The 22,179-nt window shown below is 39.3% G+C and overlaps 2 protein-coding genes across 4 annotated transcripts in view; one reads left to right on the plus strand and one right to left on the minus strand.

The window, feature by feature from the left end:
- The first annotated feature begins 2,322 nt into the window (after nucleotides 1-2,322).
- Nucleotides 2,323-8,130, plus strand: tgm5l (transglutaminase 5, like). Its single transcript, XM_044348643.1, has 14 exons — nucleotides 2,323-2,329; nucleotides 2,483-2,665; nucleotides 2,973-3,206; nucleotides 3,552-3,670; nucleotides 4,121-4,249; nucleotides 4,673-4,850; nucleotides 5,058-5,193; nucleotides 5,382-5,485; nucleotides 5,599-5,838; nucleotides 5,945-6,007; nucleotides 6,104-6,316; nucleotides 6,449-6,606; nucleotides 6,977-7,113; nucleotides 7,636-8,130. The coding sequence occupies exons 1-14, from the start codon at nucleotides 2,323-2,325 to the stop codon at nucleotides 7,787-7,789; spliced, it is 2,055 nt and encodes a 684-aa protein (XP_044204578.1). The 3' UTR covers nucleotides 7,790-8,130.
- A 311-nt stretch (nucleotides 8,131-8,441) lies between these two features.
- Nucleotides 8,442-22,179, minus strand: part of eya2 (EYA transcriptional coactivator and phosphatase 2) — a 31,804-nt gene continuing 18,066 nt past the window's right edge. For all 3 annotated transcript variants that reach the window (XM_044350200.1, XM_044350199.1, XM_044350201.1), the window contains 11 exons: nucleotides 21,959-22,035; nucleotides 21,654-21,837; nucleotides 20,215-20,351; nucleotides 19,990-20,073; nucleotides 14,950-15,039; nucleotides 12,671-12,729; nucleotides 11,720-11,880; nucleotides 10,921-11,035; nucleotides 10,604-10,725; nucleotides 10,003-10,103; nucleotides 8,442-9,615 (listed from right to left, as the gene is read on the minus strand). In XM_044350200.1, coding sequence (XP_044206135.1) covers nucleotides 9,535-9,615; nucleotides 10,003-10,103; nucleotides 10,604-10,725; nucleotides 10,921-11,035; nucleotides 11,720-11,880; nucleotides 12,671-12,729; nucleotides 14,950-15,039; nucleotides 19,990-20,073; nucleotides 20,215-20,351; nucleotides 21,654-21,837; nucleotides 21,959-22,035 — 1,211 coding nt within the window. In that variant the 3' untranslated portion in view covers nucleotides 8,442-9,534. The remainder of the gene's footprint in view (nucleotides 9,616-10,002; nucleotides 10,104-10,603; nucleotides 10,726-10,920; nucleotides 11,036-11,719; nucleotides 11,881-12,670; nucleotides 12,730-14,949; nucleotides 15,040-19,989; nucleotides 20,074-20,214; nucleotides 20,352-21,653; nucleotides 21,838-21,958; nucleotides 22,036-22,179) is intronic.

Consider the following 22,179-nt stretch of genomic DNA (forward strand, 5'->3'; position numbering starts at 1 on the left):
TTTCCTAATGAGAACTAGTGTCAGTTTGACAGAGATGAATGTACCAGAGGCATGGGTGTTGACTTGGAGAATGCACCAGAAAATTCAATATGTGTACGACCTTTAGTTGGCGCTCATCAATAATTTATTGCGTCTTTGGCCCCCATTTTTGAAAAAATCCTAAAATTCCTGACTGTAACTTTCCTTGCTGGATACGACTAAAAATTGCTTTTAATTTCTTTATACTTCATCTTTAAAAGATGTGACTGAGTATCACATTTACATCTGTGATATAGAGATACCAGATAGATATATACAATAGACAGAAAGACAGATGGATAAAAAAAGGCCGCAGCCCCTGTTGTGTCTTACAGTCTCAATATTCATTCTCCAAAAATGCCCCCCCCCCCCCCATACTGCATACAGTACCTATCATTATAAAATGAGGACTGCGCTACTGCTTGAACATGAAAGCTGTTTGCTCCTTGAGGCAAGTCTGAACATCAACGGAAACACTGATTAGTTAACGCCCATGCTTCTATTCTGGGGCAGAAGTAACTGTTACACAACCAGGATACTAGTGTGCATGTAAATGCACTCAACATCTTACCATTCAGGTGAGCTCTGTTAGGAGGAGCTATAACTTTTTTGCTTGTAGGTTGTTGGATTAAACAATATCTGTTTAATAAAATCTTGCTGTGAACTTAAGACAGCGTGCATAAATTACACTGAAATGATTTGTGACAGACCAGTGTCACTGCATTCAACGGTATTGAAGATGGCTCTAAAAGAATAATATGTAATTCTCAACTGGCTCCTCAAAGATTTAGAGGAGCATTAATAAAGATCAATCTGGTATTAAAATCAAATATATTTCTGATCATGAAAGGACAGATGGAATCTGTCTGCAACACAGCTTTTTTATTTCCATGCATCAAATGAGTCAATTCTAAAGAAAACAATATAAATAGGTTGCCCGCAGTATCTGAAGCTCACAACTAGTACATTTATTAAATAAACAATGTTTTGATCTCAACTCAAGTCTATGAGCCAAATGGTTTGCTCCCTCTAAGGTCACTGGATTGGTAACCTGGTGATGGTTGACATTTATCTCTCTAATTTTTTTTTATTTTTAAAAAAAATATTTATTTATTTATTTTAGGACTTCTGTTGTGTGAGATAATGTTGTACTGTGTTTTTAATGCACCAACCAGGAGAGTAGCACTCCTAATTTCATTGTATCTACAATTCTACAAAATGATTGAACATTACCATTTCCAAATGGTAGAAATATAAAATAGTCTATGGGTGATATTTTGAACATTATTAGAAAAAAGTCAGTCGACCAAAATAAAATCTATTTACAAATAGCAATATATTAAGTGACAATTTAATTATATTTAGAATGAAACAATACAAAAAAGAGCAGACTGTAACTGTGAAAAAGAACACATTTTGACATATAAATAATAAATTAAAGAGTTAAAAATGAAAATGAGTAAATTAAAAATGACTGAAGCCGTATAAACAAAACAAAACACAGAATGCAAAGTAAAATTGTGAAGTTGGAAGTAGAAAACAAAACTGAGGATCACTGCCATTCTACATCTAATCAAAGAATATGATGAAGAGTTGATTACAGATAAGAAGAGGATTTTTGTAATTTCGTCAGTCTTGGATTCCTAGGAAGTTAAACTGTTCTTGATAACAAAAGCTAAAATCACTTCTCCTGTTCAAACAAAATTTTGCACCAACTTAGATTGCAATATATTTTATGCAAATTTGAAAGGGCTGACGTAGAGTGCTGTGGCTTGGTGACAAACTCACCCTTGCCATTTAATGGAATAATGAAACAGCACATGCTATGAAAAAACATTACAGTTCTACAGTTACAGTAGTTTGTGAGCTGTATGAATAGATTCTGTAACAGCCAGAAAAGACAGTTTGTTTGATATCCCCTCGTGCTCACTGAAAATAGTTTTACTGCTCCTGCTACAAGTCTAACATCAGTTAACTGTGTTGCAAAACTTTGTAGAGCTCTGCATATGTTCCAAGAAACTAACACCTCTAGTTCTCTGTTAATCTGATAAACTGGGTGAGTCTGATTACTCATGCAAAGGCTTATGAAATTGTATGCCCCAACAAAGGGGTGCTATCCAATTCTGTTTAAAAATGTACGTGTGTTACACATTACACGCGTACCTTAGTAACAAATCAGGGAAACCAGTTCACTTTCTTACCACCTGTGACATGCCTTTGGAGGGTGGGGCAAACGTTTATATATCTGTAGAGGGTGACAGTTGGGGCATATAGCACTGCTTTGAAAAAGAGACACACACACAAATGGAAGGTGAGATTTGTCTCTCTCTTTCTCTACTCACTTTGTTTTATTCTTTAACCACCTTTGATCTTTCTATTCATTGTGTATAGACTGAATTTTAACCAGTGCCATCTCACTGTTGAATTTAATTTTGTAATGTAATTTTCTCATCTCCTTTTGCAGACTTGAGCATACAAAATGTCAACTTGGAAACATCTGAAAACCTGGAGAGACACAGGACAGAGGGCTTCAGCAGCTCTAAAGCTCTGGTGGTGAGAAGAGGAGACCCATTCAGAATCAGTCTGCAGCTGAAGGGTCGACCCTTCAACCCCAAGACTGACTCTCTGAGGATCAAAGTTATGCTAGGTAGTCTTCTGTATTATTATTATTATTATTATTATTATTATTATTATTATTATTATTATTATTATTATTATTATTATTTGATGAATGACTGTGTGGAATCATATATATTTTTAAAGCTTTTAGAGATTCTTTCAATAATCATGGGTTGATACATCAACAACCTCTCAAATGTTAAAAGTTAATCCTGACCTGAGTGACGCTCCAGTAATGGCAAATACTTTTTGCATAATTTGTTTTGTATGCAGCCAGTCTGAACCACCAATAAAAATTATTTTTTCCTCATCGTCTTTCTCTCTTCTCTCCTCAGGCCGCCTGTATGTGGTAATGCCTGTCACTTTCTCCAGGAAGGTTTCTTCCTCCCATTGGAAAGCCTATTTTGACCCAGAGATCCTGAGCCTCCAGAACCTGTCCATTTTCATCTCCTCTCCTGCCTCTGCCTCAGTGGGCTTCTACAGATTAAAGCTGTATGTGTTCACTCAGGACGGCCAGAGAAGCTACACCTATGGCAAATTCATGCTGTTGTGCAACCCCTGGTGCAGTGGTGAGTACAAACCAACCGAGTTGAACGAAAGCCTCTACAAAATTAACATAAGGGTTTGCAAGACTCTGAGGTTTTTGGTAGTTTATAATGTTACAGCAGCAGTGAGGCTGAATGACTTCATTCTCTCATTCATCACCTTGAATCACTTATTATTAGTTCCTTTTATGGGAGTCTAATCAGTAAATCATAGTGACTCAAATATATAGCAGCAGTTTTGGAAAATAGATGAGCATTAAAATGAGCATTGTAATTGAAGACTTAAGCTATTTATGGTGTATCCAGTAGCATGTATTTTAAAATGTATATATGGGAATGCACTAAATGTCCAATGTTTATGTCTTGCAGAGGATGCAGTTTACGTTCCCTTTGAGGACCAGCGAGAGGAATACGTCCAGAACGACTCTGGGTTGCTGTTTATGGGGACAACTAGAAACCTCGTGTCAAGACCGTGGTCCTTTGATCAGGTATGAAAACAATATCTGTTGAGCAGAATTTTTTGTATATGCTCCATAAGAAAAAAAAAATCACTAACCTCAGCTGTCTGGTGATTTCTGAGGCTGCCGCATTGAATTATTTATTGTAGTGTTATTTTATTGGATTGCATTTCACTGTATCAGATTTTGCTTTTAGTGCATCCACTTTCTGTATAAACCTTAAATCCTTGAGTTGGATTGAAACAAACTCACAACGAAAAATTTTATGTGAAGGGGAATTTTAGGAAAATAGATACTATTAGTAGTATTAGGTAAAACTCAAAAAACAAATTGCATTGTCCAGTGTTGATACTCAACAGGTGACAAAACATACCGTGACTACAATTGACACATACTGGCTACTTGTTTAGCATGGGTTGTGCTTCAAACATCATTAAAAATTCATCTAATTCTCTCATTTCTTTCCCTCTGCCTGTTAAGTACGAGCCTGGTGTCCTGGAGACGTGCCTGAATCTGCTCCAAATCAGCCCTCAGCACCAAAAGAACAGAAGGATGGACTACCTGAACCGAAACAACCCCATCTACATCAGCCGGGTTGTGTCTGCCATGGTGAGTGTGAACAGATTCCTACACACAGAGAAAAAGAACACATGAACACATAAACCTCCAAGATGGGAATAAATCATTTGCTACCAGTATTCTGTTTCACTGATTTTTTTTTATTTACCTTGTCTGACAACATGAGCGTCACTGCTGCTTATTAAGAACAAGTCGTGGCTTGAACTGGGACTTTGTGTTCCTGCAGATTGTGAAGATAAACACACACCTGTTGCACAGTTATAAACACTAAATGTCACATGCAGGGACATGTTGCAGTAAAACTGTCAATCAAAGTAGTTATTAAACTTCAGTTGGGAGTCAAATCATCACCCTTCATCATGGAAGATGTGAGATGCCCCAACTTGCTTTATGATGTTTGGGAGCTGTAAAAAAAAAGAAAAAGAAAAGAAAATGACATTTTTGTTTTTGTAGATCAACTGTGAAGATGACCGTGGAGTGCTGAAAGGAAACTGGTCAGGGTCTTTCAAAGAAGGTGTTCATCCCTCCACGTGGACTGGGAGTGGAGACATCTTGAGACAGTGGGCCTTGACTGATTTCAGACCAGTCAAGTATGGACAATGCTGGGTATTTGCAGCTGTCATGTGCACAGGTAATAACACCCTGATGATTAAAAACATTTCAAATGGGATCAGATTTTTGGTTTCACTGATCAGTACCACGCCTCTCAAATTCTCTGTCATGATTGACATCTAATCAGCTTTGATTACACACTGAACTGTTTCTTCCATGACGCAATGTTGAGTTATTGTCATCGGTATGTAAATACCTATGTCTGTGTTTTAATTATATCTTTCAGTCATGAGAGTTCTTGGCATTCCTTGCCGCGTCGTCACCAACTACAACTCTGCCCACGACACCAACAAGAACCTTGTGATTGAGGAGTACTACAACGAAAAAGGGGAGAAGCTGAATAACAGCAATGACAGTATATGGTCAGTAGTTATGTAACTGATGGATCTGTTTATGTGGCAAAGATGATAAGCAGTTTTTGTGATACTTTGGGGAAATTTTGTAACATTACACTAAGTTATGAAATCACTTTTTGAGATGAATAAAAGATTTGTAAAACAAAAAAGCCACTAATAATCTTATGATATTTCATTTTTGCCTTCCACAACAGGAACTTCCATGTGTGGGTGGAGTGCTGGATGACTCGACGGGATCTGGGATCTGGAATGCAAGGCTGGCAGGTTTTGGATCCGACCCCCCAGGAAAGGAGTGGAGGTGTGTGAGAAACCTTGTTGGTACTGTTGTAAGAAGTTTCTCACTTCTTTGGTCACCTCTGAACTTTTATGACTCAATGTCATAACCTGTTTTTCTTCCTTCTTTTACCCCAGGAGTGTTCTGCTGTGGCCCAGCCCCTGTCAAAGCGATCAAGGACCAGCGCATCGACCTGTTTTATGACATCCCCTTTGTCTATGCCGAGGTGAACGCTGACGTCTACACAGTCATAGTGAGCAAGGGTCGGGTGGTCAACTACAGTAAAGACACAGAGAGAGTTGGATCCCTCATCTGCACCAAGGCTGTAGGCACCCCCAAACTCCAGAATATCACAGGAGACTACAAATTTATCAAAAGTATGATCCAAAAAGAAAAATACTTTCATCTATCTGGTTTCTAACTGCTGTTCGCTCTCAGGCATAAATAGTTGCTCACTTTTTTCTTTCTATCTTTACAATAAAGGCCCAACATCAACACTTACATCAAGGAGCTCCGCAATATCAGAAGACTCAACACTAAGGAGAGGTAATTAAGAATTCTGATTTTCAACACATTAATCAGACTCATCAACTGTTTAAACACAAGTCATCTCATGCACTGGCTGTCATGTTGTTTATACAGCAGGCCTGTCCAAGGGGGTGCTAGTCTTCCTGAGCCTGGATAAAGCTCCGGTCGCCGGGGAGCCCATCTGCTTCACAGTGAAAATCGTCAACAAGCGGAGTGTCGCCAAGGTGATGAAGGTGCATCTCAATGCCCAGGCCAAAGAATACAACCACAGCCCCTCAGACACCTTCTGGGAAACCAACGGCGTCGTGCAACTGGCCCCAATGGAAGGTAATTTACTTTCCACTCACTCGCTGTCTCAGATTTTCATTTCTGAAAGGATTGTTGTTTCAAATTTGGACTTGATGATTAGTTTCACACGTTGTCTTCTTTCTCTTTCTCCCTCTGTCTCTCTTTTTACAGTCAAGGTGCTGAGCCAGCAGATCCTCCCAGCCCAGTATGAAGACGTGGTGGGAGATGACCTGATCAACCTTGCAGTAGTCCTGGAGGACATAGACAGTCAGGAGCACATCCTGGCCTCAGAGGAGTTTAATATCGCCAGCCCAAACCTCCTCATACAGGTACTTTGGAAACAGCGAGACTATGAATGTTAATCAGCAATAGTTTAGATTGTAATGTCACTTGTATTACTCAAGAAAAAACATGTAGGTATTATCTGTGTGATAGTAACATTACACAGTGAATCTGTTCTGACCAGATGAAGTCACTGTTGCCTCAAATGCATGATTCACTGGCAAGAATAAAAACCTACTTAACTTAATTTAAAATTTTATGACCAACCATACCATAGATATCATTATAAGGAAAGAATAAATGTAGATGTGAGAGCTGTAATAAACAGAATGTATATAATGTGGTCTAACTTTAAAGTTATTTGAGTGGTAGTTTACGGTGAGAATGAGGGTTCACTAACACAAATTTCTCCTTCAGGTTGCAGATGAAAACTTTATCATGCGTAACAAAGAGCAGACCGCCACAGTGATCTTCACCAACCCATATTCTCAACCAGTGAGCGGAGTACTGACTGTAGTCGGGGCCGGACTGATCCCAAACAAACTTCAGTTCAGGTTAGACGGATGTTTTATTGTCTTCATTCTTTATGCTGAATGTTGTAGGCAGCTGAGTCATTTATGCACATCTTGAATAGTTGAAAAATAAATAGCTGAAGTAATGCTCAAATATAGGAGTGTCAATGTGCAGCGCATAACTGTACACAGTGTGTCTTTGTTAAAGGAATGAAGACTTCGCACTTGTCATACTTGTATTTGTTCTGCTTATATTTATGTTCAGTGTTCAGACAGGTGTGTCTAAGATAAATGTTCAAAGACAAAAAGTGCAATTAGCTATAGACAAATATATAATCTAATAAATTAATGTGTGCTAAATTTAGACATTCCCAGGGGATCATTTTAGCTCAACTGTCACAAACTAAATTGTTTGATGCAATCTGCTCCAACCAGGTGAACAGAAGCCACATAATATTTTTTGACAAAGCAGCTAGTGTCAGCTATTCACAACTACTGCAGCAGTAGTGCTACTTCAACATTTCCAAAACCTTTGTGTTATATCTTCTCTGTGTCGTCCTGCAGGATGCTCCCGCTGCGTCCAGGAAGAAGAGTGGAGCAGCACATCACCTTCATCCCCAGCATGGTGGGAACAAAGATGCTGCAGGCAAGCCTGACACTCACAAATATCAACTCCACTATCAGAGGCTTCAAGATGGTCTCTGTCAACCGTGCTTAGATCCTTTTTTTTTTTCATCTTTTTGCCTCTCATTTGGCTTAGTTGTTGCACTGGGGTACAGTACATTTCTATTTTCAGATTTGCCTGTAAAACACAGTTCTTATAAGATGTAACAGCTCAGTTTCTCAACTGAAGGCAGAACAAAAAAAGACAGGTGATATCTGCTGCTTATGTCTAGTGCCACCCAACCGAAGTGATCCTCATGTTTACGTATTGCCGTCTATGAAAATGTGAATGTATGCTGTATTTATTTGTTTTGCTATTTATTTTGCTGTTTATGTGATTGAGCTGTGAAAATCAATATTGCAACTAGGGAATCTGCCTTTTCACTTGAAATTGTAAAGCCGCAAGTATTTTTTGAATGAATTATTGTGCTTTTTGCTTAGTTTGAAAAAAATAAAAAATGTGTTTAAATATATTGTGAATCACTTTTTTTTGACAGTCAAAAATCTGATTTTATGTTAATGCAGTTATTTTACTGCCCTGTAGAGGGAGACCTTTCCTTAAAAAAACAACAGTATGAACATCTTGATAATTACATGTAATTCACACGAGAATCATTAATCATTCATTTATTCACTTGTAATTAAATCCACTTTTTTTCATACAAATGTGCGAAATTAAATGAAACTCGACTCACCTTTCCCCACAATACAATTAATTTATCTTTATTAATCTATTTTAACTGTCTGTCAAAAACAAATCCACAATAAAGCATTATATACAAATAATAGCTAAGCTGACAGGCAGTGGAATAGGCACATGCACAACCATACCAGTTCATCTATATTACAAACAGGTTATTAGGAAATTAACCAAGGACAGAAAAGAAGGAGAATTAAAACAAAACATACAAACATATACAACCCAGAATCAATACGGATTGAAGCCCCAGCCTAAAACGCAGCATCTTCAAGACAACTTCTTAATAAAACATGTTTACAAGAGCATATTTTTGGTCTTTGAAGGGGATTGTATTATGGCGAGCTCCCAAACTGTGTATACCTCATTTTGTTGTAGAATTTAACCAACAATAAATAGCTCACATTCTTATGGTAAAATACAATCAGACTATTTTGAATAGCCTCTAACTATGAGAAGAATGATATTTGACATTCATCTAGCTGACATATGAATAAAACAGTTCTATCAAATCTATCCCGAGTAACATCACAACTTTTAAGTTTGTTTCTAATTTTCTTTTTGGTCAGCAAAAAATGTGTTTGGTCTCACAACAAATAAAAAAAACAACACAGCAGAACAAACAATCTAACAACAATGTGAGCTTTGTTATCCATGCAGACGTACTCACTGTGTTCATTAAACAGGATGTAAGGTTTTGCATTCAGTGCAACACTTTTTCATGTACAAAAGTGGGACACCATAAAGTTGAGATGAAATAAATTTTAAAAAATGAGTTAAAAAAAGTATTTGCAGTATTAACCATAGTTCCCTGGGGTTAGTTATGACGCTTTGGTCCCTTTTTTTTACTTCAGTCTTTAATTTTGGTCCAGCACTTTTGGCTTCATGTTTATGTGTCATAGATATACTGCAGCTTTGCTTCGAAATCCTCACAGTTCCTCTGGCTTGGTGTGTGAAATTGTCCGCCTAGTTGCTCACTTGAAATAGCGATACTGACTCTGAATCAGTCTCTAGGGGCACCTTCACCCTCTATAGCTGCACTCAACGAGTTCAGGAGCTTCTCATAATTTGGTGGAAGAGCAGAGCGTGACAGCAGGCGCCCTCTAGAGGTAGTCCAGCTCCAGTGCATGGCTCAGAGCCTCTAGGTCGGCCCGACAGGACACCCTCCAGAACGGCATGTTCTTCTGAGAAAACAAAAATAAAATAAAAACTCAATACAGGTTTAATGTGAAACATGCTAACTTAAGGCAGGCATACTTGCAGATGCATTGCAGATGTGAAATACAGACTGCGGTTTGTAGGGGGATTGTAGTAAGTGACAAAGTACATGAGGATAACATGATGGACTTTAATATACAAAAGCGTAATGCAAAGAAAGATTTGGTGAATTTCCAAATCCAGGAAAAAATGCCAACATTCCATGTAAAGACTTTTCTTAAAAAAACCCCCAAAAAACAAAAAACAAATGCCGGCACAGAAGCTGGAGAAATCCAGTGTGTCTTAAGGTTAACTGATTAGTTGTGGCTCATTTTTCAGCAGTCAGCGTCATAAAAAGACAGATTGAGTTATACCTTCTTGGCCACGGTCTCTTCTTCGGCTCCATCTCCTATCACCACATACACTGCTCTCCGGCCAAACCTCTGAGAGACACGCTCAAAACAGCTTTCTTTGCCTTTGAAAATAAGGGAAACCAGAAGTTGCAATGTTAAAAACAGCGCCTTTGAAGAAAGACTTTAAAAGGGGAAATGTATTTAATACGTTTGCATTATAGAGGAGATCACTGTTGATCGTATAATTTATTATCTTCATTATCGATTAATCTGTCAATTATTTTCTCAATTAATCAATTAATTATTTGGTCTATAAAATGTTAGGAAATGATTCTCAAATGTCTTGTTTTGTCCCGACCAGCAATCCACAACCCAAAGATTTTCAGTTTACTGTCGTAGAACACAAAAGAAACCAGAAAATATTCACATTTGAGAAGCTGGAATCAGAGAATTTGGACATTTTTTTCCTTAACAAATTACTAATTAATCGATTATCAAAATAGTTAGCAGTTAATTCAATATTTGACAACTAATCGATCAATCAACTAATCATTGCAGCTCTCGTGCAATCGATCCGTGTGATTACTCTCTCCTTGTCCCTTCTTCCTAAGATTTTCCTCACCTGTCTTGGTGGCGCTGTATATGTTCTCTATGGGGAAGGCTGAGCCGAGGCCGTACAGTAGCACCTTGGAGAGTGCTGGGATGAGCTGGGTGGTGGTCACCAGTACATTCACACAGTTGGGCCTGAGACAAGAGAAGACAGGCATGTTTATTCCATGGTTAAGTTAGGACTCACGCAACAGCAGGGACCAACATAACTTCTACTTATAATAGGATATGGAGCAGAATCATCATCAAACACAATGCTGTAAAGTCTTTTTTTCATAAATACAGCTCAAGTTAATTGATCTGCTGATGTAAATCAAGCCATGAACTGACCTCGAGTTGATGAGTGCCAGGGCCTTGAGTGCTTGAGTCAGCCAAAGGTCAGTCAGGACCTCCATCTCTCTCCTCAGCTGTAACCACTCCTCCCGCTTGGGGCTGCCCAGCAAACCTACATATACGTCAGGGAGAAGCACAAGCTTAATGACCTCAACTCTTATGGTTCTAATGAATACATGTTTATTTATTGAGATGTTGCAAAACTTTATTTTGACAGCAAGACTGTGTGCAGTCCCTGGATGGATGATTTTCACACAACATCCTCTAGCCAAAACCTCAAACACATGGTTTCCAGTGGAGTTAAAGCAGCCAGCTGTAATCAGCAGTACCTTTGCTCAGCCAGTGCACAAGGGCTCAGACTGAACAACTTCTGACTCACAAACAAACATGTCTCCTCCATTTCAGCTTTTTCATCACATCATGATTCAATTAATTTAATAGGTAATACGTCTGTATTGAACCATTTTTTTTTGTTCATGTTTATCATCATATCTTCACTGCATTTTCCTCTCTACTTCACTTTTCTGAAGCAGAACAGCCAGATAACAACTTGATACGAGCAAAAATCCCAATCAAAGCATTTTTGTTTGAGTCCGTACTTTATTCAGTTTCTACTCTAGTTTGAAGTTAATTGCAACATTATCCTGACTTAACGTGATTCATTTCTCGACATTATTAGGTCTTTTTTGTTGCTAGAAAACCCCATATAACTCAAATTAGACCTCAGAAAAAACTAAGCAAATCTAAATACATTGGCCACCTATATATAGCAGTGTTAAATAAAAAGACAGCTTACCCCCAACATTATTCTTGTATGTGCTGTAAATCTCCTTGACTCTACGGTATCGGAAAGCCAGTTTCCTCATCCAGTCCACCCCTCCGTGGACCCCTGACCCCAGGCACAGAGAGCCGGCCCCCGCTGGGCTCTGGAAGCCGTCCGTCCCAAAGTTGTAAGTGCTGAAGGATCACAATACAGGAAGCAGCCAGGATATAGATCATAAAGACACAAACTGCATTTTTCCAGAGATGCTTATACTGTAGTAGCACTATAATAAGTGTTTCATAAGGGATGCTCTATGAAATGGTGCAACTTTTTTTCATGCATACATTTTTCTTGCTCTAGGAATCAGTTCAGCTGTTTCTAAGTCAGAACAAGAAAGCAGTGCTAAAACCATTCATCAAATTTTTGGAGGTGTGCCAGCGCAACCACAAAAATTTCAGACATAAGAAACAACTGTAAAGCTGAAAATCTTAGACACTGACTTTTAGCTGTGAATGAAGCTTTGTCAGTAAGAAATCATGAAGGATATACGTTCACCGAGGGTAGGATAAATATAAAAACCATCTTTGAGAATGAAAAGGGCCAAAGTAAAGTTCAATAAAATAAATACTTCAAAAAAGTAGTTTGGTACAGTCTGGCTCTTTCTCAAATCGCTCCTTAAAGTATCCTAAAGTGCTTCAAGAGGTTTATGTAATAAAACGTCTGGACTGAGGGAGACAGAGAGAATGATAAAGAGATATTTTGATGAGAAATGAAAGCATTGGATAATCCTGCGACATATTATATGGCTGTGGAAGTCAAGGAAATAAAAAGACATGCACATGCTTGCATGCATGAACACACACAGACCCACACGTCTCATCTCTCTTCTCCTGTGCACTAAAACCCAGAGGGCAAGTCTGGTTCACGAGCCACAGTAGAACTGTCAGTGTGTCTCTAAGTACAGTAACACAGTAGAAGCTTTACCTCAGGTCCTGTCCATTGTCATCTGATGCCACGTCATCAATATGAACCTGGTCACATTCCTGGGAAATGAAAAAGAGAGCGGATATATCAAGAGATCCATTTCAGAGTGGAGCCCTGTACAGGCAGGTCTCTCCTCTTTAGGGGAGCCTCCGGGAGTGATAGCAGCTTCAGAAATAGAAAAAAACCCCCAGCTAAAATAAAAGACAAGGAAGGAGGAAATAAGGTGTCGGGACACGGGACAGTAAGGCGCCAGAGATATGGGACAGTCAACATAGCTGGACAATTCTAGAGTAACCGCGTAATAAATTAAAGTAAATCTGCATTTTTTTATAGAGCTTCCAACATTTTGGTTTTAAAAAATTGCTTAAGAAAGGTCCATTGTCTTTGACAAGCACAGTGGTGTGCATGTTGTTCCTCTCTATTGGACCTTAATGCAACCAACCGCACCACAGGGATTAAAACCACACTGTAGCTTAAACATGTGGTGGCAGCCAAAACACCTTCAGCAATATGCAGTTAAATCAGAAACTTGAAAACAGTTATGAAGATTGGATATGTAAGACAAAAACAAAAACAAAGAGTGTAAGTAAATCATGATAGACTTAGAGAAAATATAACACAGCCTCTGAACCTCACAACCTTCTATCATTCACACACACGCAGATACACACGCAACCATGCGCACATATGTACAGAACCAGAGTCTTAGAATAACTCTTACATGTCACGCCGTGACAGGCTCTCCTATCAGCTTTCAGCCATCTTTTTTTTAAAGATATGTTTTTGGGTGTCTTTGCCTTTATTCAACGGTTGATGGTGGTGGGTGTGGGGGGTTGGTAGGGAGGGCGGCATGACATGCAATGGGGGTCCCCAGGTGGTTTAAAACCAGGGACGTCGCAGTTATGTGGCATGTGCTGTAACCATTCGGCTACCACGGCGCTCCGGCCTTCAGCCATCTTGAGACAGACACAGACGCTACCTCATCTTCCCTCCATCTCTACATAACTCAATCCCCAGGGGCTGCAACCCACCTCCTACTCAGGTGCCATCCACCCCTGCAGAGCCGGGACTAACACCGATATCAAGAAAAGGACCCCTTTAACACTCAGAGAAGGTCCACACAGTAACTACTTTTAATATAATCTCATTTTATGTTAGTTTTACGAGCTGGGAATGAAGTGGAATATAGCCGCAGTGATCTACTTATATAAGTTTTTTTAAAAAGGAAAATTTCAACTGGAAATTCTGACTTTGTTTAATCTGGCAGCCAATTACAATTATGTGATCTTCTGCTGGTATTACAGTCATGACAGCAGCGATAGCACTCGTAGCCACAGATGTAGCTACTGACATAGCAAGGACAAGATAATTGTACCTCAAGACTTAACAGGAGTTGTCAGCCCACTGTGGCTTATTGCTTTGGAGATTTACTGAGCCCTGACAACAAAAGAGGGGATAAAAACAGGGTTTGCAAATGGCTTTGTTGGCTCCTTTCCCTCCTCTCGACTGTTCCTCCTCCCATTTGACTAATTTTCCTCTCGGATACTCAGACACACACCTATAATTACAGCACAAAGTGTACTTGTTCTCTCTCTCGTCGTCCCTCTCTAATCTGTTTTCTTTGTCAGAACAAGGCAGTGGAATTCACGATGAAAAACATATGCACTGTTCAGTCACTAGCAGGTAGTAAAACTGCATTTTAATGACCACTTGGAGTTGAGAAGAGTCCTCACTGTTAGAGGTTGCATCAATACCCATATTAACTTTTTTAAACTGGATTTTTAGACAGAAGTTTGGGTCTAACGGTAAGAGCACTTATGCCAGGAGTTAACAACCCCTCCTTTTAATTTTCTTGCTGCACCGTCACTCTAGGAAGGGAAATTGTTTGGAAAATGCTGCCACTGTGCTTTATGCCAGGTAAGAAAACAGCATCAAAATGTCAAACCTCTTGCTAGGCAGTTGAGGGGAAGGTTTTCTGGTAAGCAGTATACCAGCTTGTACTGTTGGATGTGTTTTCACTGCTTCTATTTTCCAGCTTACTGGAAAAATTCTCAGTGTCACAATTATTGCAAAAACACTGAGATAAAGTGTGCTGCGAAGTGAATATGAAATAATTAAGTAGTAAGACGTTTGGATAAAGTAAGGCATTATTTTGCTGAGATGAGATTAAAGAGAGAAAAGTTAATGAAATATTTTATTATCCTACATTTTTCTAAACATGCTTCCACATAACTTTTTTGTCATGACTCACGAATTATCACACAAATTTAAAAACTCACCTCAAGGTCATTGAAGAAGAGTCTCGAGTCGGCAAGATTGAAGATCATCTCCTCCATCCACAAACCAAGAGACACTGCCTTCGAGGAGTCCTGATGCACACACACACACACACACACACACACACACACACACACACACACACACACACACACACAAAGAAACACACACACACACACATCACCATGAAAATTAATACCTTGCTTTGAAAACCACACTACACAGTTGTCTGTATTTGTTATCATCTGAAATCTACAAAGAAGGATAAAAAAACAAAGTGAATGAATGAGTGTAAAGAACCAGGATTAAACTTCCTCTCTAAGTGTCTACAAGTTGCTGTTTACAATTCTGTAGTTACTATTTGGACCTAAATATAAGGTACTTAATTATTTCTGGCTTCTTAAACCAAAACTACAACCAATTAATTTCCGGACAATTTATTTTTCATTAATCAAATGTGTTTCTATGTGTAGATGTGTATATATTTATGTCTTGATGCATGTTCAGTGTATATACAGTGGAAACAAATTTCCCCCCAGGGACAATAACATCTCTCTTATCAGCCAGAATCACATATATCTAAACATATTAAATGAAAGAAAACTGGTCTGTGGTTTGACCTACTTAATAAAAATGATGTCAGAACAATAGCCCACTTCAGCTGTGGCACCCTTGATAATTAGTTAATAAATACTAAAATTGTGAGCTTGGGCAGAGATTGATGGCCTAAGAGGTTTGATATTTAGAGAATAATCAGTTAAATCTGATTATTGAACATCATTACTCTTGTCATCATTCTTGTCTTGTCAGTGCAGCCGCCTGCTTGTCTGTCTCAACAGCTTTCCTTTCACTTCCTCAGCAAACTCATCAACTGGATTGACATAAACAGGTTTTAGGGAGAGGCAAGTGTGAATATTTATCTGTCAATCAAACGCTCTGCTGATCCTTATCTTAAACATTTCTTTTTCAGACCTATTTGTTTTAGCTCGCCAATTTCCCCCCCCCTCTCCACTGGCCCTTTTCCCTGATTCATTACAGTAAATACAGACTCATTAAATGACTCTTAGATTCAACTCTGTTATATCATCTCAAGGCTTAAACGATCATATCAGTTCAACTACTACTTTTTTGCTGGCTAATGGTTTTCAGTGGTTTACCATGAAAACATACAGTAATGTAACTATAATGTACCAACTTTACTAAGTATCTAGAGCCAAGCTAGTAGCTCTAGATACTTAGCCACAAGCGTGGCAAAGTGGCTCTTTGAGGCTGTACTGAGGCACAGCTTTGAGTTAAATGCTAACATATGCTAACATGCACAAAATGACAACGCTAACATGATGATGTTTAGCAGCTATAATGTTTACTACGTTTAGTTTACCGTGTTAACATTTGTAAATTAGCACTGAACATAAAGTACAGCTGAGGCTGATGGAAACGTCATTAGTTTGCTCAGAAGCTGAAATTAAAGTTTCGACATGATGATGGCGCTTGAGGGAAAGTTACAATTCATCCTGTGGGGCACATGCCTGTGCACAACTTCATGTATAAACAAAACAAATAACAATTATTTTCATTTTTTGATCTGTTGATTATTTTCTTGGTTAATCAATTGTTTGTTTGGTACATAAAATGTGAGAAAATGGCTAAAAACACTGATTACCATTTCCCAAAGCCCAAGACGCAACCTAAAATGTCTTGTTTTGTCCCGACCAACAGTCCACAACCCAAATATATCCAGTTTGCTATCATAGAAGTATTAGTATTCTTCTATAAAATGATGCAAAGTGATGAATCGATTAATATAATAATTGCCAATTCATTTTCTGTCTTTCGACTAAGCGCTTAATGGACCAAATGTTGCAGCTCTAATTTCATGGATTAGCATGAAATCAGTCTGGATCAAAGTTGCCACCTTTAGAGCCATGCTACTTGTGTGGCTGAAAACGAAAGCAGACTTCATGTTCACTGTGATGGATTCCACAAGTTATGCAAGTTATCATCAAGTTAAATTGATTTTCATGCGAGGAATTGAATGGAGATCAGGGAAAAAACCCCAAAAATCTTAAACAAATGAGCTAAAACATGGTGGCATGATCCTTCTCTACACTTCTCTACCCTGAATTTTCCACTTTATTTTTGGCTGGACCGCAACAGTGGAGCCAGCCCTACACACGGGAATATCTCTGACTGACTGAGTGAGTGATGAAGTTACACCATTGGTCGGCCAGCTGAGTGTTGGAGTTTCCCCATTGGCCATTGATCTTTCAAAACGAATCGGCGCAAACAGTTTTCTATTACATCCTTACTGCGGTTCCACTGACTGCAGCTCATTCCCAAACTTATCGCACATTAGAGCGCCCTGCAGCCAAACCAGCAGATGCCCTAACTCAGTCTGCACCTGGACTCACATGCCATTACTGAACGACTGTCGGAGGAGTACCCACACATGAGGTCTGTGGCCTCAGTGCCAGCGGGCAGTGTCACGTTGCTCCTTGAGATGATGTCGGCAGCTCACCCAGTGGTGCGCCTGGGGCTGCTGCACATGAGAAACCTCTAACGTTGGTTTTTGTGTGGTTTTGGCTGCATCCAAACTGGGACAAATAACCGAGCTTGCAAAGAGAAAACAGCTCTCCATGCACCGGAGGGAGTGCGCACAGCACCTCAAATAACAATCACTGCATTTATGACTTTTTTTTTTACTGAAACGTAACTTAACCATGTCATGAGATATGCTGCTTCAATACACTTTAACAACAAATATTACTGTAACCACTACAGAAAATTGCAGATGAACATTTAATATCCAGGAATTCACATAATAGACACTACTGACTATCCCTGTAACAAATTGGCTGTACCATGTATGGTCAATGTGGCCATTGACCATACATGGTACAGCCATATACTAGGTTTTGACCTAGGCTTGTTTTTTAGGTATTGCAGATTTCACCTGGATACACCTGTCAAGTTACACCAGGAAAAGAAAAGGTATGTCTGATATATTTTGTTTCTTTTGTGCCCTCTTTCAGTGTTTTGGACAACACTTCACAGCACCCAGCATCTCTCCGTCTGTTCTTTTTCTCTCACATGGAAATAAACCAAACAAATACCCAGGTGTTGTGTTACACTAACTTCATTTTTGTTTCTTAATAAACAAAAAATCATCATCCGAAGAAACACATGAATCATAATGTGCGGGCAGTCAGGCTGACAAACTGCGTGGGCGTGTTCTAGACTACAAAAGCAGGTGTGTGTACGTATGCGTGGTGTATTGTTTTGATGGTACCCTTGACAAGTCTTTGGCAGCGAGACAGGAGAAGCAAAGGGGTGTCAGCCAAAGGTGAACGTGAGATTAGTGCATCTGAAATAACTAGCAGAGCTGTCTCCTGGCTCAGAATGGTAGAGAAGGGCTTGATGACACAAACGGGGTAAATGATGACAATTATAAAATACACCCCCTTCAAAAAAAGGGTGTAAAGAGAAAGAGGACTGAGGGAGGAAAAGTTCAATAGGAGGAGTAGGATGACAAGGAGAAAATGACGAGGGGGAGGATTGAGAAACACCGTCCAAAAGAGAAAGAAACGAATGGAGAGGATGAAGAGGGAGGGGTTAAAGGCTTAAACCAGGGTCATTCTTCTTGTCTAATAGTTGAAATAATTATTGGTAATCACCTTCCTTTAAAAAAGAGGGCTGAGTCTATACAGAGGGATGAATAAAAGCCTCTTTCTAAAATAATCCCAGACAAGAATTTGAGAAGAAAGCACCCAAAACATTCAGTTCCCACCTTACGCAGGGGATGTTTGACAAGAAAGACAGAGCCAGGGAAGAAAATTCACACACTAGAGGACAGAGCAGGGTGCTGTATGATAGATGAGATAATGGAAGAGCCCTTACGGAGGGGGGTGGGGGGGATCAGCTCCTCATGTGGATCTCCGTTCACCTCTGGCTCACCAAGCTGGTGAAAACAACTGTCTTTCAACACGCCCATTAGTCTTTCCTGCATGCTGGGCCCAGACTTGCCTTTACGTATAGGCTCAAACATTTGTTTATGATAAGAGTTTAATAGGCTGATCTCTAATGGGAAGAGCATGAGGCTGTTAAAACTAGACAGAGAACGGGACCCAAACCAAGATAAAGTGGAGGAAATTCATGCCAGAAAAAAGCAGCATTATGGTTGTCAGACTAAGATGAGTTAGCTGCAAATTTGGGAGGGAGAAAAAAAAAAAAAAAAAAACGTTGCTAACTTGTAAGACATCTTGACGCTTTGGACTGTTAATCTGTTTTTCCGCTGTCACTCATTCAATTCCTCTGCCGCTGCATGAGTTTTGATGTCAGAGTCTATCCAACTGAGCTTCCCTGGTTCCAGCAGCGGGGTATTTGGGTGGTGGAAGGAATCAGGAATTTTTGGCACATGAGTCACATTTCAACACATCCACTCTCTTGCTCTACAGTATCTCTTTCTTTGTCTGTCTTCCTCTCTTCACCCGCTCTCCGTGGCAGAAAAAAAAAGAAAGAAAAAGAAACAACGGCATGCATGGCCTGCCCGGGGGGCTGAACCGATCAGAAACGCTGCTCTCAAACTCCCATCAGCCTTGTGTCAACCCGCAGGGGGACCGTGAGAATTCAAAACACAGATCCCCGGCCAAAAACAAGAAATGCACTGTCCACCCCTTGTCAGCTGCCTGTCTGTTGTGTAAAGGTCCCGCTGGCTGTCAATCACGCCGCAGGATGCCGGGGTAGCTAAACAACCCCAGTGCATTATGAAAAGAAACAAGAGGGCAAAAAGGCAAAACAGCCAGCGTGTGAAAATGCTCAGGGATGGGAACCAAAGGTTGTGGACTCGGCTCAGGCTGTCAAACCTTTGACTGTTAATCAAATAAGCACTGAGACAAAGGGGGATTTGACTAAAGCAAGATGATGCCAGTTTATTGTTGTGCGGGTTTTGTGCCAAACTGTGCCTACCTATTGTATAATTAACTGTCAAAGTGTGCAAATAACTTTTACAGTAAATGACAACGGGAGGGGTCGTATCAGCGTACCTTGCCAAATCGTGAGGAGAAGGTTCCCGTGAGGAGCGAATGGAAAATGATGATGGTTTCATCCAGGTCCCAGATAAACACCCGCTGCAGTGAAATAACAGATATGTAATGTTAACCTCATGAAAGTTTATGTGTTTGATGTGTGTGTGTGAGAGAGAGAGTGAGAAAGACAAATATTGTAGAGAAATACTGATAATTTTCAAAACTGTGAGAGTGTGTGTTTACCTCTATATCAGAATCCAGAGGTGGAGCGGGGTCACTGACTCTTTTCCTCCCCCTCAACTTCCCGTCTGACCCCCTTCGTGCTGGGACCCCCTCCTCTTTACCTGGTGTGGGGGGACTGGGCGGCGGGTGGTACTCTCCTAAGACACACAGATAAAACAAAGTTGCTAATCAGACTTTCTAATACAGTTTATTCTCCAGATTTGGACTCGGCGTGATTAAATCAAGAGCATGTTAATATGGTATACAGATTCATAACAAAACATCGGCACACAGCAGAAATGTAGTGCGGAATAAATCACTCAAACAAATCAAGGACATTCTTCAAAAGGGCACCTACTTTACCATATCTCACTGTAAAGGCAAAAAGTTGGTTTAAAACCACTTAAGCCACCTAGCATACTGCTGCACATGTTTGAGATTGTATGAAAACGACAGCATTTTCCTTGTAAACGAGACATGAGGCAGCCTCATTTAACTCCACAGAAAATGGTCTACCTCTCTTGAAACTGCTGTGCTGCAGTAAATCAGTGTTTATATTTTATACGTTGTAGAGTTAGGTGCAGCTTGCTAAAATTCAAATTGTGAAATTTAAAAAAAAACAAAAAACAATATATACTGTATATGCTCTGATTTTGCAGCCTTGCTAGAAAATTAAATATTTTACAAAATGGGAAAAAAAGAGGCAAAATTAATTTGCTATCTAGACCGTGAAATTACAAAAAAATACAAAAAACTGTCTATGATTTCAGTTTTCATGCAACACATACTTTTCAACTTTACTGTGGATTCAACATGAAAGAATAAATAGTTTTATTTGTAATTGTATTTTGTGTGAGTGTGTCTGTGTACATGCCCTGAATATGGTGTCTTTGTGTGTGTTTTTATTTAGACAGCTCAGGGTACTTGTAATTTGCTTGACAGTTTAAAGACAGGTGTGCACTGAGTGTGTATTGGTTGCATATAGAGCTGCAATGATTAGTTGATTAATCAATTAGTTGATCAACAGAAAATTAATTGGTAGATATTTTGTTAATTGAATAATTGTTTTAGTAACTTTTTAAGCAAAAAAATTGTCGGTTTCAACAACTCAAATGTGAAGATTTAATTTAATTTTCTTGGTCATGTGATAGTAAACTGAATATCTTTGTGTTTTGAACCTTTGGTCAGACAAAACAAGACATCTGAAGACGTCACCCTTGACTCATTTTTCACTATTTTCTGACCTTTTATAGACCAAGCAATTAATTGGTTAATTGAGAAAATAATCTGCAAATTAATCAACAATGAAATTTTTGAATTTTTTTGGAAATAATTGTTAGTTGCAGCCCTGGTTTTATATGTATTATGATCCAAATATACATTCAAGCAAACAAAAAAGGCCTACGGATCTTAAAGATCCAAACCAAAAGAGCAGGAGCAGGTGATTCGTCACTCCTTACCTGTATGTGACTCTGGGCTGTGATTGGGCATCATGACGGGGTGTTCTGGGTGCTGATAGGTTAATGGAGCTGTGATGGCAGCAGGGCTGATGTTGCTGCTGGTTAGGTAGGGGCTGTTGTAGTGATGTGAGTTATAATATGGAGAGTACTGACTCTGACTGTAGCTGGAGTACGATGAAAACTCCTGTCAACACATTAACAACTTAGTTAGTTAATCAATGACATGAAAATGACTATAACCTTCTGTGGAAACTCTTCAAATGTCTTAGCAGTAAAAAAATGTGTTGTGTTGTTTCATTACTTACTTGTTGGGTAGGGTTGAAGGGGGTTGAACTGGAGATTGCATGGGTGCCTTGAAAAATTCCAGATGAAATGCCACCACCTGAGAAATGATGTGAAGACAAAGATCAAACTTTCAGGTAATAATCAATCATGCAGGGTAGAAAACAATTACAAACTGTGAAACAGTAGGAAATTTGACTAAATTCCATCCTGTATTGATGAATAAACTTCAGATATAATTTCA

Source organism: Thunnus albacares, chromosome 4 (assembly GCF_914725855.1).
Source record: "Thunnus albacares chromosome 4, fThuAlb1.1, whole genome shotgun sequence".
Classification (NCBI taxonomy): Eukaryota; Metazoa; Chordata; class Actinopteri; order Scombriformes; family Scombridae; genus Thunnus; species Thunnus albacares.